The sequence below is a fragment of the Octodon degus genome, unplaced genomic scaffold, assembly GCF_000260255.1.
Source record: "Octodon degus isolate 3935 unplaced genomic scaffold, OctDeg1.0 scaffold00116, whole genome shotgun sequence".
Taxonomy (NCBI): domain Eukaryota; kingdom Metazoa; phylum Chordata; class Mammalia; order Rodentia; family Octodontidae; genus Octodon; species Octodon degus.
The window spans coordinates 1,267,396-1,280,896 of record NW_004524692.1 but is presented as its reverse complement, the minus strand read 5'-3'; the positions used below and the strand labels follow the sequence as shown (position 1 = coordinate 1,280,896).

General features: G+C 50.6%; 1 protein-coding gene across 1 annotated transcript in view; it reads right to left on the bottom strand.

The window, feature by feature from the left end:
- The window catches only part of Lmx1a (LIM homeobox transcription factor 1 alpha), a 163,023-nt gene extending 161,210 nt beyond the window's left edge, over nucleotides 1-1,813 (bottom strand). The window contains exon 1 of the mRNA XM_004639876.3: nucleotides 1,738-1,813. Coding sequence (XP_004639933.1) covers nucleotides 1,738-1,813 — 76 coding nt within the window. The remainder of the gene's footprint in view (nucleotides 1-1,737) is intronic.
- Nucleotides 1,814-13,501: the final 11,688 nt, after the last annotated feature.

The window sequence follows — 13,501 nt, the reverse complement described above, 5'->3', positions numbered from 1 at the left end:
TTTTTTTTTTTCTTTAAAGGAAAGCAAAATTCTCATTTCTTCCATGGGCACGGAGAAGAAAAAAATACCGTCTCACCCCGGACAAACCCACTATTGTTCAAAGCAATGAACCCCAAACTGCTGTGTCTTGACTGACAAGCAAATTGTACGTGGGTTTTTCATCATTACGAAATGTCAAGGAAAAATGGGGTGAGGGCGCAGAGACTCTAAGAAGGGTCCCAGCCGGAAAAGCGCAGGGGAGTTTTCAGCAGCCGAATACGTTGTGAAACAGACCCCTAGCCCCACCCAATGCATTCAGGAGCTCTCCGAACTACCACACTCCTTTAGTCCATTTTATTCCTTTCTTCGCGGGAGAGGGAGTTCTTTTATTTCCTTCGGGGGACAGCGCACGGCCACCCTTCTTGGGACAGTTCACAAGTATTTGGAGAAGCTCGGCCCGCTACAGTACTCTAGCTCAAGGTGTTCCAGTGATCCGACACTCCTGCATTTTCCTGCTGCGTTTATCTGTCTTTCTCTTTGGGAACTGGGCCACCGGCTTGTAAGAGGGGCTGTCGCTTTGGGGATGGGGGAGAAGTTCTGGGGAGAAAGATCAGATGATTCTCAATTTTCAAATTCTCTTTTCTTTCTGCCCAGTCTCAGGAGCCCCGGGTGACGACTCGGGCATTGGCAGCTGACGAAGGCCGAGTGGAGGGCACCGGGCGATTCTCGACGCGCGCTGGGTGTAGTGGGGCCAGTGCCCTCCTGGGATGTTGGACGAAGTGCCCATTTCCCCAAAAAAAGTGGCTGAAAGAGTAGGGCGGACGGTGCGTGACTTAGTTTCCACTGCAGTGTGTGCGGATGGGGGTGAAATTTCTTTCTGAATTTGGTTTCTCCAGCCTAAACGTCTCGTTTTCCGCCTGCATCTGGCTTTAGCATTTTTGAGTGAGAGAGTGCAGAGGTTTAAATGACAAAAGGAAAAAATCATTCTTGGTTTTTAAAAAATAATAATAATTAATAAATAAATAAGTAAATAAATAAAACGACCTTTCTACAATCTTGAAAAGCTCCAAGGGCTGCATGAAGTACCCAACCTATAGCAAGAATCCCTGGCCTGCGCTCCGGAGGATGCCTGTGTGTCACTCTTCTGCGTCCCCGGACTTTGCTCCGCGGTGGCTGCGAAGGGGCTGGGGCGGGGCGGAGGAACCCGCGGACCCGAGATCCAACTTCAGTTAATTAAAGCGGAGGCGAGGGCCCCGCCGCGAGGGCTAATCCCCGCGCTGCGCTGCCCACCGGCCCGGAAAACCCTCTCGGCCATGCCCAAGACTGAATTGAGCCCGGAGCTATTGGCGGGTCGAGAAGCAGCCACGAACTTGGGCACTCCAGGCCTGGGGCCCCGTATGCTCGCCCCCAGGCTCCCGAGAAACCAGTGGCATTTATCAGCCGTCTATCAGCTCCGTGATTAAAAAATCCAGCCCTGGGTAATTTTAATCACTTGCCACTCAAACGCCTGCAAACAAATTCTCCCGCCCCTCGTGGCTTTGGGGAATTTGATGCCCGCGCGTGAGGCCCGAGGAGACGTGTTGGTGTTATTGCGTAGGGACAGCTCAGGAATGACAGATGCAGAATTGGACAGACGAGTGGGCTCCACTGTGTGCTTGAAGAAAGGCTCTAGTACCCCCATCGCTGATCAAGAAGCTGGGATAGAGCTCTAGTCTGGCGACAGGGGTTGCACCCCTGGTGCGTGGCCCTTATACTCACCTAGCAGAGAGGAGAAGGAGGCCGAGGTCTCAATGGCGCTTTGGAAGTTCTCTTCCATCTTCAGGCCGTCCAGCATGTTCGGGCCGGGCCCGGAAGACCTGCAGAGAAGAGGAAAAGATACCTCTGGCCGGTGCCCGCTGGGAATCAAAAACCTGCTGTGCTTCTGAGAGAGGACAGAGGGAATGTCCAGAATGAGCCAGGAGGGTAGAGTCCAGCCAAAAGAAATGCGGGGTGGGAGGGGAGAGACAGTCACAGTGAACTGCTCTGACTGATCTGATTTCACTAGAAGTCAACGCGTTATGTACTTAGGCCTCCGCCCCCCAACTGCGTTTCTTCTACCCCTCCACCCCACCCACCCTTGTCTCCAGGTTTTCCATCCTGAGACCGACTCCGCCCCAGCCTATACTAACGTGGGCCCTAGAGACGCCTCTGCAGGAACTCAGCTACTAGGGAATGATGGAGATAAGAAGAGGTGCTCTCCCTTGCCGGGCCCAAACACGCATAGCCCCCAAGGCTACAGCCCGCGCCTCGTCCCCCGCTTTCGACCCTCACCTGCCTTGGGTCGGAGATTGGCAGAGGGAGAAACTCGGAGAGGTCCCGCCTGCTTCCGTACTCTTGGCGCTGCGCTCTGCAGGGGGGCGCGCGGGAGTGGGCGTGCGGGGCGCGCGGGGAGGTCCTCCCGCCGGTCGGCCAGGGCCGGGAATGTCTGCAGGAGCAAAGGAGTCGCCTCGGGGAGGAGCCGCGGCTGGCCCGACTCACTCTTGGATGCATTTCAAATCAACTTTCAGAAACACGCCCGCCCGAGCCGAGCCGTAGCCGGGGAGTCCGAAGCTTTCCTTACCTGGTGGGCGAGCTCACTCCCAGGGTCTGGAGCACAGTGAAGTTGCGCAGCGCCTCGGGAATCTTGGGCCGAGGCCGGCGACGCCCCCGGGGCTGCAGTTGGAGCAGCCGCCCCTCGCCCCGGCGCGCCGGGGAGAGAGCGGGAGCGAACGCCTGCCTCTGGCTCTGCTCCTCCGCGCGCCCGGGCCGGGCCGGGACGTGGCCGCCAGCGGCCGGCCTTCTCGGGACGTCCTGCTGGCCCGCTTCGCTGTTCAGGGAGAAGGGAGGGCCGGATGCTTCTCCGAGGCTAGGAAAGAAGGCAGAGGCCCGGGTCCTGGGTGCAAGTCGGCCCTGCTTCTTTGGGGCGGATCCCGCGGCTTCTGACAGCGGCTGTGGCGCTGCGCGCGCGGTGGAGGGAAGGGGTGGGGTGCGCTGGGCGGGGGGGCCGGGAGCTCGTCCCGTGGCGGGGCCGTGGTGCTGGGTTTCCAGGCTTGGCTGCTCGGCCCACCTCGTGGCCAGAGCCCCATGCGCCCCTCTGCTGCTGGGACCTCCTCCAGGGCTCGCAAAGTTTCCTCGCCTCCACGTGGAACTGTTACCTTGCGGGGCCGCGACTGGGCCTTCGAGTCACTCTCCGCGCCAACTGGCAGCGCGCTCCGCGGGCTGGTTACCTGTGGCTCTGCAGCCGCTTCTGGGAGGGTTTACTGGCCGGCAGTGTTCATTCCTCGCCAGCGCGGGAAGCGCCTAGCGCTGTTAGCCGCCTGCTTCTTCATCCCCCAGGGACTCCTGCAAGGTACCAACTTCCTCTGGGCTGGAAACCCATTCACTATTGGCAGACACTGTAGGACCCAGGGTCCAACCTTGAATCCTGCTCCTCGGAGAGAATGGGTAAGATCCGACCCCAGAGAGCAAATTTGGAGAGGCAAGACGTCAGCTGCGGGGATGCTCTTGGCGAACAGATGGGGGAGGGGTGTCAGTTCTCAGAGTCTCTTTGCCTCCTAACTTTAGTATAAGAAGACAACTCTTCTGAGGCCAGAACAAGGTCTTATTATCTGCTCTTTACCCCTGGAAATACTGTCCCCAGGTAGTCCAATACACATACCACAGCACGGGCTAACACTGACCAACACTCATTTCGTATCAAGCTCAGTGGCAGGGTTGTTTTGACAGTGATCCAGGGAAGTGGGGACGATTGCACAGTGTTTCCATATTACAGATGAAGAGAATCATGCACAGAATCTGTGAAATCCATGCCTCACCACCAGAATAGCATAGGAAAGTCCAGTGCCATAGAATTCTCTGGAATGCCCTCAGCTCCCAACTTGATCTGAATTGGGTTCGAATTGACTAGGTGGACCCAAGCAGAGGAGAAGACACACAGTTGGGGCTTTCTGGGACCCTCTCCAGGGGCAATGCCACTTCCTAGTTCTAAAGAAAAAGTCCTGGCAGCCACTGGCTCCCAAGTGCTTAGGAGCAGGGACACCCGCCCCCCCCCCCACACGCACTTGCTATTAAACATTCCTTCTACCAACAGCACAAACCAAACACGAAATATAACTTCAAGGAAACAAAGGAAAAGGGCAAGGAGTTTAATACCCTCTATTTGAATGCTGCTGTTCTACTTTTCAAGGTACTTCCATAGATGTGATTTTGGCTTGATCTTTACAACAAACCTTGGAGGCAGGCAGAACAAATAGCTTTAGCCACTGTTTCAGATGAATCTTTGGGGCTTAGAGTGAAGGAGAATGCTCTCATGTTGCCCAGATGGCTAATGGCAGGTCTCCTACCACCTGACCTTTGTCCTTTCTGCCACCCCAGGGACGGCAGGGTGTGAAAAACTAGATAGAAATTATAAGTATTCTTCAAGTTATATATAAAATACAAGACAAATAGAGTAAATGCTACCATAAGGAATTTTTTTAATGCCCAACAAGAGTTTTGATTTCGCTAAAAATCTTAAATTTGTGACATATGTTTAACAAGTGATAAGAAGGTTCTTTTGGGTGAATATCCTGAGAGGCAATAGATTTTCGTTTTGTAATAGACCCACATCTCTCCCATGGCTCTTGCAGCCTGTGGAGCATAGATTGTCCAAGTCTGTGGTGGGAATATCTTTCTGCACCTGGCTTAAGCACTTTGGAATGGGGACTGTGTCTCACCCACCTTACAGCCCCTGCTGTTCTCAGAGCAGGGCCAGGCACACAGACATGGTTAGCAAGTGTCACCTGCTTGGCTAGGGATGAGTGGGCACTTGTTTCAACAGGAAGCACTGTAGAGGAGCCAAAGGGCCTTGTCCCATTCCCTGCTTGGGCACTGAATCCTGGCCACCTCTTCACGTCTCTGACATTAACCAGACCTCTCTGGAATGGAAGGGCCATACCACACTGCCTGTAAGGTCCTCCCTGCATAAGGTCTGTGATGTGGGCCCGGCAAGTGGAGCAGCACCAAGAAACCCCCGAGTACGCTATGCAGTCCCTTGTAGGCTTGGCTGATATGCCCAAATCTGGGGAGAGCCAACCCTTTAATTCAGTATTTCCTCTCTAATGGTATGTGCACTAGGAGTCATCCAGGATGAATCCACTTCAGCCTCAGCCATCTTGCTCACACAGAGAAGGGAGGAGACAGCGACAGGTGCACATGCCTCCTGCCTTGCCATTTTAACTCACAAGCAGTTATTTTACCTTTTGGGGGGGGGTCAGGATAGTATTGGGGAGCGAATCCAGGATCTTTACACTGAGATATAATCCCCCAGGCCTTTAAAAAAGAACTTTTGAAATTTTGAGACAGGGATGGCTAGCCAGATAGCTCAGTGGATTGAAGAGCCTGCTTAGGCAGACACAGGACCAGGGGTTCAATCCCCAAGCCTGCCATGCCAGCCCCACTCCCGGAGCATGCTGAGACATCGATTGAGACTGGGTGTGGTGCTGCATGCCTGTAATCCCAGCACTTGGAAGGCTGAAAACAGCAGAATCACTATGAGTCTGATCTACAAAGTGAGACCCTATACACCCCATAGACCATACCCTAAAATTCATTTAAAAAATTTTCTTAAGACAGGGTTCCAAATTTTTCCAGGCTGGGCTTGAATTTATAATCTTCCTGCCTCAGCTTCCCAGTGCTGGTATTACAGGTGGGGACCACCACACTTGGAAAATGTTTTATTTTGACACAGAATCTTGCTAAATTGTCCCCACTGGGATCTAATTTGAGATCCTCCTGCCTCAGACTCCCACAGTGCTATGACTGCAGGAATTATGCACCCCATGCCTGGCTTATTTTATCTATTTAATGAAAGAAGATGCCACATAGCCCCTGGCCAGTAGCCCTTTCTGAAGGAATCCGTGCCCCATCACCAGAACACATCTTCTCTCTCTTAGAAAGAAACACTTTCTTGTCTCTTGGAAAGAAGAGGTGAAAAGACTTCAGAAAGAACACCACCACTTACAGTTTTAAGCAGGCAGTGACCTCCAAGTTCAAGAGTCCGCCTAGGTGGTAACAAGTCAGACCCATTTCCCTGGAGCTTCCCTGGTGCACTGAGCCCTGAGGGCCAGGCTTGCAGACAGTGAGTTCCCTCTTCCAAATCAGCCCTCTGCATCCAGCCTACTTTGTGCTGAATGTCATGTCTTGTCTTTGCGTCCCTCTCTGGTCAGCGGTGTTGCATCCAGGGCCTTGGTTTCGGGGAATGAAATGATACTTATGGTCGCTTTCTGTGTGCAAGCCTTTTGGTGTTGATCCACATGGGACAGGAGCTATGAGCCCACCCTTGGTCCTTTCCTGGGTGGCCTTCTGTGGATTAAATCTCTGTCACAGTGCATTTATACAGCTGGTTCTGGGACCTAAGTGTGGAAACTTCCAGTTATCCTGGCCAAGAAAGAGGCAGCACTTTAGACACCAAGGATCTTGCACCTTCAAGAAGCCCCCAAGCAGTCCACGGGGCCGTGTCTTAGCCTAGCGCTTTGCTCTAAGGAAGAGTGTGGGCCCCTTGCCAGGCTGGCCAGGAAGCTCCTCTCACTGAAGGAAGACAAGCAGGGACCCAGCTCTTGCAAACTTGGGATTCTTCACACCGAGGCTTTCTGAGCCCCTCCAGGTTCTTCTGCATCATCTGCCCTCAGTCAAACAGCGCTTGGTAGACAAGAGCGAGATGTGAAGAGCCGGCACACAGACAGCCCTTGTGCAGCAGGAAACCAGCAGCACACACTCCAGACTTGTGGATCCTGGTGGCCGAGGCTTGGAGAGAAGAGCGAGGATGGAGGAGTTGGAGAACCACGTTGGTGGGAGGGAAGAGAACAAGGAGGGGGGTCGGATGTCCTGCTACAGAGTGGAGATGACAGGAACATGTTTTTTTACTTTCCTTTCCTTGCTCTCATTTCTGTGTTTTATTAAGGGAAACACAAAGGGAAAATTGTGTTATTTGTTAAAAAATGTCAAAGTGCATTTCCAGCAAAAGGAAAAGAAGCAGAAACGTTACTGCTCAAGCACAGCAATGCTGTGCAGAGGCTGGTGGGGCAGAGGACGCACTTGGACTGTTCTCCCCCAACCTCCGCATTCTTTCCTGGGAATCCCCTGGCCTTGGGCTGCAGTCAGATCCTGGAACAGAGCTAGAGCACCAGGTGTCTCGGCACTTTCTGGGGGAAAGGGACCTTCAGGAACTAGCTGCTAGAGAAGGAGGGGAGTGAGGCAGTGCAAACACAGGCAGGCTGACCCCTAAATATAAGCAAGATTCTCCTGCCTGTGCAGCCCCAGGACAATGAGGAAATTTAGCTTCACTGTGGTACCACGAAAAGCACTACTTCCGTGGACTTGGTAGTATAGCCATCTACCCGCCTACCTCGCTGCCCTGCTGGTCTGTGAGCCTGTTCAGAAAAGCTCTCATGTCAGAGCCTTCTCTGCCTCTCCACTACTTACCACAGTGCTTTGCGCAGTACAGAGGCCCAAGGAATTTTCGTTGCTCAAGTAGAAAGTGCCCGGAAGTTGTGGTCTATTCCATGGTGTCTCTGTACTGGGAAGGGCACGAGTGGGCTTTGGAAATGAAGAGAAGGCAGAGTTCCAACCCCAATTGTGATGTGTTTGTTCTCACTTTATTTAGCTTCATGTTTCAGTTTCCTTATTTGCACATGGAGAGGAAAATGACATTCCTTGAGAGTAACTGCGACAGTTCATAGCGATGGTGGATGTGGAACATCTAGTGACCTGCCCTCCCAGCGTCACGTTCAAGTATCTCCCACATCTTCCTCTAGCCTTCCCATGAACAAGTGGACATCCACTCTGGATGGGTCTTGCTTTGCCCCATTCTCCTGCACAAACAGGAACGAACATTCAAACAGTGTCTCTATATCTCACTGTGAGAGTTGTCCCTTACTCTGGGGCTGAGAAGGTGACAAGGATGGGCCCTGGAGTCTGGCTGATCTTATGGATCCTTTACTGTGCCACTCGTGGTGGGCTGAGGCAAGTTCTTTAATCTCTCAAGCCTCAGCTTCCCCATCTGATAATTGAGGAAGTTACTGGTACCCTCCCTGGCGCACAGTGGTAGGGACACGGTCAGAGTTTAATGAGTTTTCGTTGCTGCCGTCACACTGAGCTTGATGAGCTCCTCCAGGGTCATGTTTTATTAATGCCGTGGCCTTCATGCCCAGCACCTAGATGTGGGCATCCAGAGATTGTGACCGAAATGGAACTGAACTGAATTTAAAACATTCACTTGTACCACGGGAGCTTCATTGAGAATCTGGCTCTTGGGTCCACACACAACCAGAGATGGGATTTTTAACAAATCCTATGTGTTCCATCACAAGGCCTCACATGCAGGCTTCCTGGCTGAGTCCCTTCCTCCTGGGCTTCAGCATGTCCCGTCTTTGACAGCCACATGTGTCACTTGGCATCACATACCATGTACCTGGGAAAATGAGGGAAGAGGAAGAGGCACAAAGCATGAGCCACAGACCTCAAAATGAGGAGATCTGGGCTAAGGTAAGGTCTACCAGGTGCAGAGCCTCCCCTTGATCACTGTGCTGTGAATGTGTACACTCACTGGACACAGTTCTCCAGACACGAGGCCTACCACAAAGTGACTTTTGCATCAGTAGGGTGTGCAGCAACAGGTACAGGAACTGCTTGGCTTAGACCTGGATGTGCTAGGAAGGATATGAGCAGGCTACAAGCTTGATAACAAAGGCTCTTGTGCTGCTGTGGTGAGATGGGAGACTCTTGAAGTTGTAGAGCTCCATGAGAGGTCATCAGGTCACCAGGGGCATGCCCTTGCAGGTAACCACAGGACCCCTAGCTCTAACCTCCACCTCTCCTTTATTTCTTTATCAGGAGGCAAGAGGCTCCACTCAGCCACTTGCTCCCTCTACAACTCGCTGGCCCACCACAGACCTGAAGCCAGTCGTCCACTGATCATGGACAGAACCAGCACAACCATAAGCAGGAATAAGGCTTTTGCTTGTATGAGTTGGCTGTCTTAGAAGCTGCTGGACACAAAAGCTTTGGTGAAGGCCCCCAACAGGCAATAGCTGAGTGCTCCACAGGGGAGAAGTCACAGCAGCCCCCACTCCCCGCCCCACTTGCAAGACTCCAGCTTCCCACAAGAAGCTATTCTCAGGGAGGAAGAGATCCCCACACATATCTCCACCCACCAAGAACATCAAACCACTGTGGCGACAAAGAGAATGCTGCTCACCCCTCCCCTTGAACCATTAACCTTCTTGTGCTCTTCTGATGGGGATGCCCTGTCTGTCCAATAGTTAATTGATTTACACAAAATATCTGACCTTGTTTCACAAAAGGATCTGAAGTGATACACAAATACTATCAGTAGTAAAAGTTGTTTTTTTCTTTCTTTAATTAACATCACCTACAGAGAACAAAAAAACAAGTCACTTCAAAAATAATAACCTGGGGGCTAATACTGAAATTGGGAAAGGATTGTATGCATTACTTGGTGTGCATAAAGTGAAACAGAAAATAGTAATTTATTAGGTTTGTTAGCCCCACAAAATTGTTATGGATGCACCAAAGTGGGTCTCAGTTCTAGTCCTGTATCTAGTGGGCTTTAGGAAACAGATCAGATCTGGTCCCCCAGCAACAGCGTTTGGGTACTCCCACTTTGATACAGTCACTGGATATCACTTCTTCTGCAAAGAATTTTAATAAACATTAAACTAATGACATATGCAGAAAAGTAACATGATGGAAAAACAAAATCAAGAGTAAGGAAAACAGACAATGCATGTATCCTAAATATAAGATTTATTACTTGTGTCTCTGAGGACAGGAACTAGGGTGGTATGCTTTTGTCTAGCATAGCTCTGAGAACACATGTGGCACCTGTGGTATGGGGACAGTTGAATGATCAAATGAACACTGATTGAGGCTTATATTTGCCTCTGAGCTTCCCAGAAGCCCGGGCAAAAAGGACAATATCCAGTTTATAGATATATTTATACCAGGATTAGAGATTGGACTGTGGATCTGTCTGAGCAAACAAAAAAGAAAAGGCATTGGGACCTTGTAGGTCTAGATCACTGTGCCCAAACTATTGAATGGTGAGCTCCAGTGAGCTTTGCGCCTTCTCTTCCATATAGGGCCTGTACAAAAAATGTACTTGCTGCATGAACATAATAATAGCATTGTGAAAGATTCCTTATTGCATCTAAAATATTGGTTCCATTTCCTCCTTTCTTATCCCATGAATAATTTACCTGCAGCTCTTTGAACCTCGAAGTTCAAAGGGGAAAAGCACTGTGCAGAGAGTGGCAAAGGTGAAGGCGTTCCTGTAGGTAGAGGACCACAGGGAAGACTCAGAGGCAGGGAACCAAGTGAACCATGGGGTGTCAAGCTAGGAGGTTTGTGTACTGGACTCAGAGCCTGCTACATACTCTGCAGGCAACACTAAGCCATGGACATTTTGTACTGGAAGAGCTGAATGATCAGAAGTCTGGGGTAAGATGGCTAAGTCTGGCTTCTGAAGAAAGAAGAACTGGGGCAGACAGACTTTGTTACTCTAGGAGAAGTGACAAATTCAGGGCCTCAGGGAAAATGAAATGAAAGGGGCTGAATGTAAAAGTCTTTAGTGGTGAAGTGAGAAGGAGAGGGAAGGAGAGACAAATATGAAGGGCTGGGGTGCTGACAGAAGTGGGAAACGCAGGAAGAGCGGCAGGACGGATTCAGAGCAAAGACTTGCCCGAGAGTTTGCAACAGCCTTTATCTCATTGAGCTCATCTGCAAGAAGTGAGACCCACCCCGAATGTCGAATGTCGAATGTCTGTCGCTGCAAGCTGCTCAGCCTCTGTGGAGAGCTGCCAAGCTGCAACGACCAAACCTTTGCCTGGGTCCTCCCTGCAGCACCGGGCACTGCCTGCAGGTGCCGTGCCCACTCTGCCGAGCTCAGCCAGCCGCCCCGTCCTGGCTCTGCTCCCACTGCAGCTGGAGCCTTGGGCAGTGCAAACTCGCTGGCCTGCCAAGCCTGCCAGGAACAGGGGTGGGCGTGGCCCAGAGTTCAGCCAGAGTCTCAGGGAACATCTGGGCAGGGTGGGGAAGTCCGGTGGCGGCTGAGTTTCTTCAGCATCTCATCTTTCTTCCCACTGGGTAGTGGGCTCTGGTTCCACCTCTGACTCCCTCCCTTGCCCAGGCAGTGGTTTCACCCAGGCTGTATCTGCTCTCCAGAGAGAGTAGATGAAAACCTTCATCTCCTTAGGACATCAGGAAGACCCAGGGCTATGCATGTGCCCAGTTGAGCTTCCTTCGCAAGGTGATTGCATAAAGGGACCCTGAGCTACTTGCAAAGAGCCAGCCACAGACAGACCCAGTACGCAGCCATCCAGGTTCTCCCTCAGCTGCACTGCACTGTGCTCTCTGGGCTTTCTGGCCCCTGTACTGGGGCTCTGGTAGACCCCGTGCCCCAAAGCTGGTTCAAACTTCTCCGCACAGGTCAACCCTTCACCTCTGCCACTCAATTCCAGGCACTCAGCAGCCTATCAGAGACATTCCCAGCCACATTCCCAGCTTGCTCAGTTGGGGATAGGTCAGGCCCTGCCATCAGACTGGAGAGCAAAAAGGGAATGTCAGACAACAATGGAGTTTGAACCCGAAATAACAAGGCCAACTTCCAGGACACCCAGGTCCAGCTCTCCCCAGTATAGAATATGAGGTTCTTAGGAACCCTTTGCTTTCTTTATGGATATCCGAGAAAACACAAGTACAGGTCTTTTACTTTCTGCTTTGTCATTCAAAAGATAGCACCACCCTGAATGAGTCCATTACATACTTCAAGGTTCCCCGTATCCACCCTCCCTCCATTTACATCTCCAATTTGGAAGTTTAACTGTCCATGAGACAGACAAAGCTCTGTGTTTAATGAAACTCAGATAGGGGCAGCTTGCTCTTAAAAGTGATGAAGTTCCTGGGAAAACAGAAATCACATCTTCACTAAAGCAGTCATATTTTCAGCGCATGGAGGGGTATGTTGTCTAAAGATACCCAGGAAGGATGGTTTCATGGTGGCATTTTATACATGCATGGAACAAACCCAACCCCCACACCCCCTTGACCCTTCCCTCTCCCTCGGAGTGAGTCTTTTTATCAGTGAGGGAGTAGCTTATATGTCACTCCTCAAACTATTGGTCAGGTCCTGGTTTGGGAACACTTCATTTTCTTTGTACCCAGCAACATAAATTTAAACAAGAGCAAGGTTCTCTGTACCATGAGGAAAAGGGTAATATTTAGACCCAGAGCTTCACCCATGGAATCCCTGGCAAGCCAAACCATGAGGAACCAGCAGGTCCCCTTTCAGACCGATGGAGTCAGTTCTGTGCCTGGCCCTGGCACAATGACGACAAGGATGAAGGCTGAGCCAGCGCTCCACCTCTGGGCAGGCACTAAACTCAGCCCTTTGCAATTTTTTTAGCACATTCTGCAAACTAAGAATGGCTTTCATGTTTCAAATGATTTTTAGGAAGCAATAAGAGAAAAATGCTTTGTGTTGTGCAAAAAAAATATGTGAAATTTAAACATCAGCATCCACAATAGAGCTTTATAGCAGTCACACTTTCATCTTGTTAATGTCTACAGCTGCATATGGAGTAGGTAGAATTACATGGTCAGGAGCCTAAAATATCTGCAGAAAAATATCTGCCCACTTTTGACCTAAAGGGTACTCCAAGACGAAACAGGCTTGTCTTTTATCTATAACTGGCCAACTAGAATCTCAGTGATGAAACTATTATTCCTTTTGAAGGAAAGTTCGCAGCATCTTTGGTCCATGATCCAGGACTGGGAACAACTGCATCTGCCTTGGAAAATCAGACTGGCCTTTCTCACCTGGCCCTTCCTGGAGCTCAAGCTGGGCAAGAAGTAGGCCGACCATCACCTCCTGTAGGGTCACAGGTGTCCACCAGAGGGCAGACGCTGCTCTCCTGTTGGCAGAAGCTTTCCCAGCTTTGGAAAATTGCAGAACCTGAGTGCTTTGCGGCTTCTGCAGAGGGAGGGCATCTTACTCTACGTACTCCATGTAAGCCTCTGGTCCTGCTCAGTGAGTCTGGCATCTGGGTTGTTGATCATCAGATCTTTGTTTGTTTTCTGATACTTGAGACTGAACTCAGAGCTTAGCTACGTCTTCAGCCCTTTTATTATTATTATTATTATTATTATTATTATTATTATTATTTTGAGACTGGGTCTTGCTAAATTACTCAGGTGTCTAAGTTCTCAAACTTACAGTCTTCCTGCCTCAGCCTCCCAGAGTGCTGGGATTACAGGTTTGCACAACTACATCCAGCTAAATCTGTTATTCTTGAAGAGATGGTGGGCACAGGAAGGGAGGGAGGAAACTAGCTGAGTGCCTCTCATTTCTTGCCCTCTCTCCAAGCCCCTTCTGCTCTTCCACCCAAACACATAGTGCAGTTTTGTTTTGTTTTTTGTCTTTTTTTTTTTTTTTTTTTTTTTTTTTTTT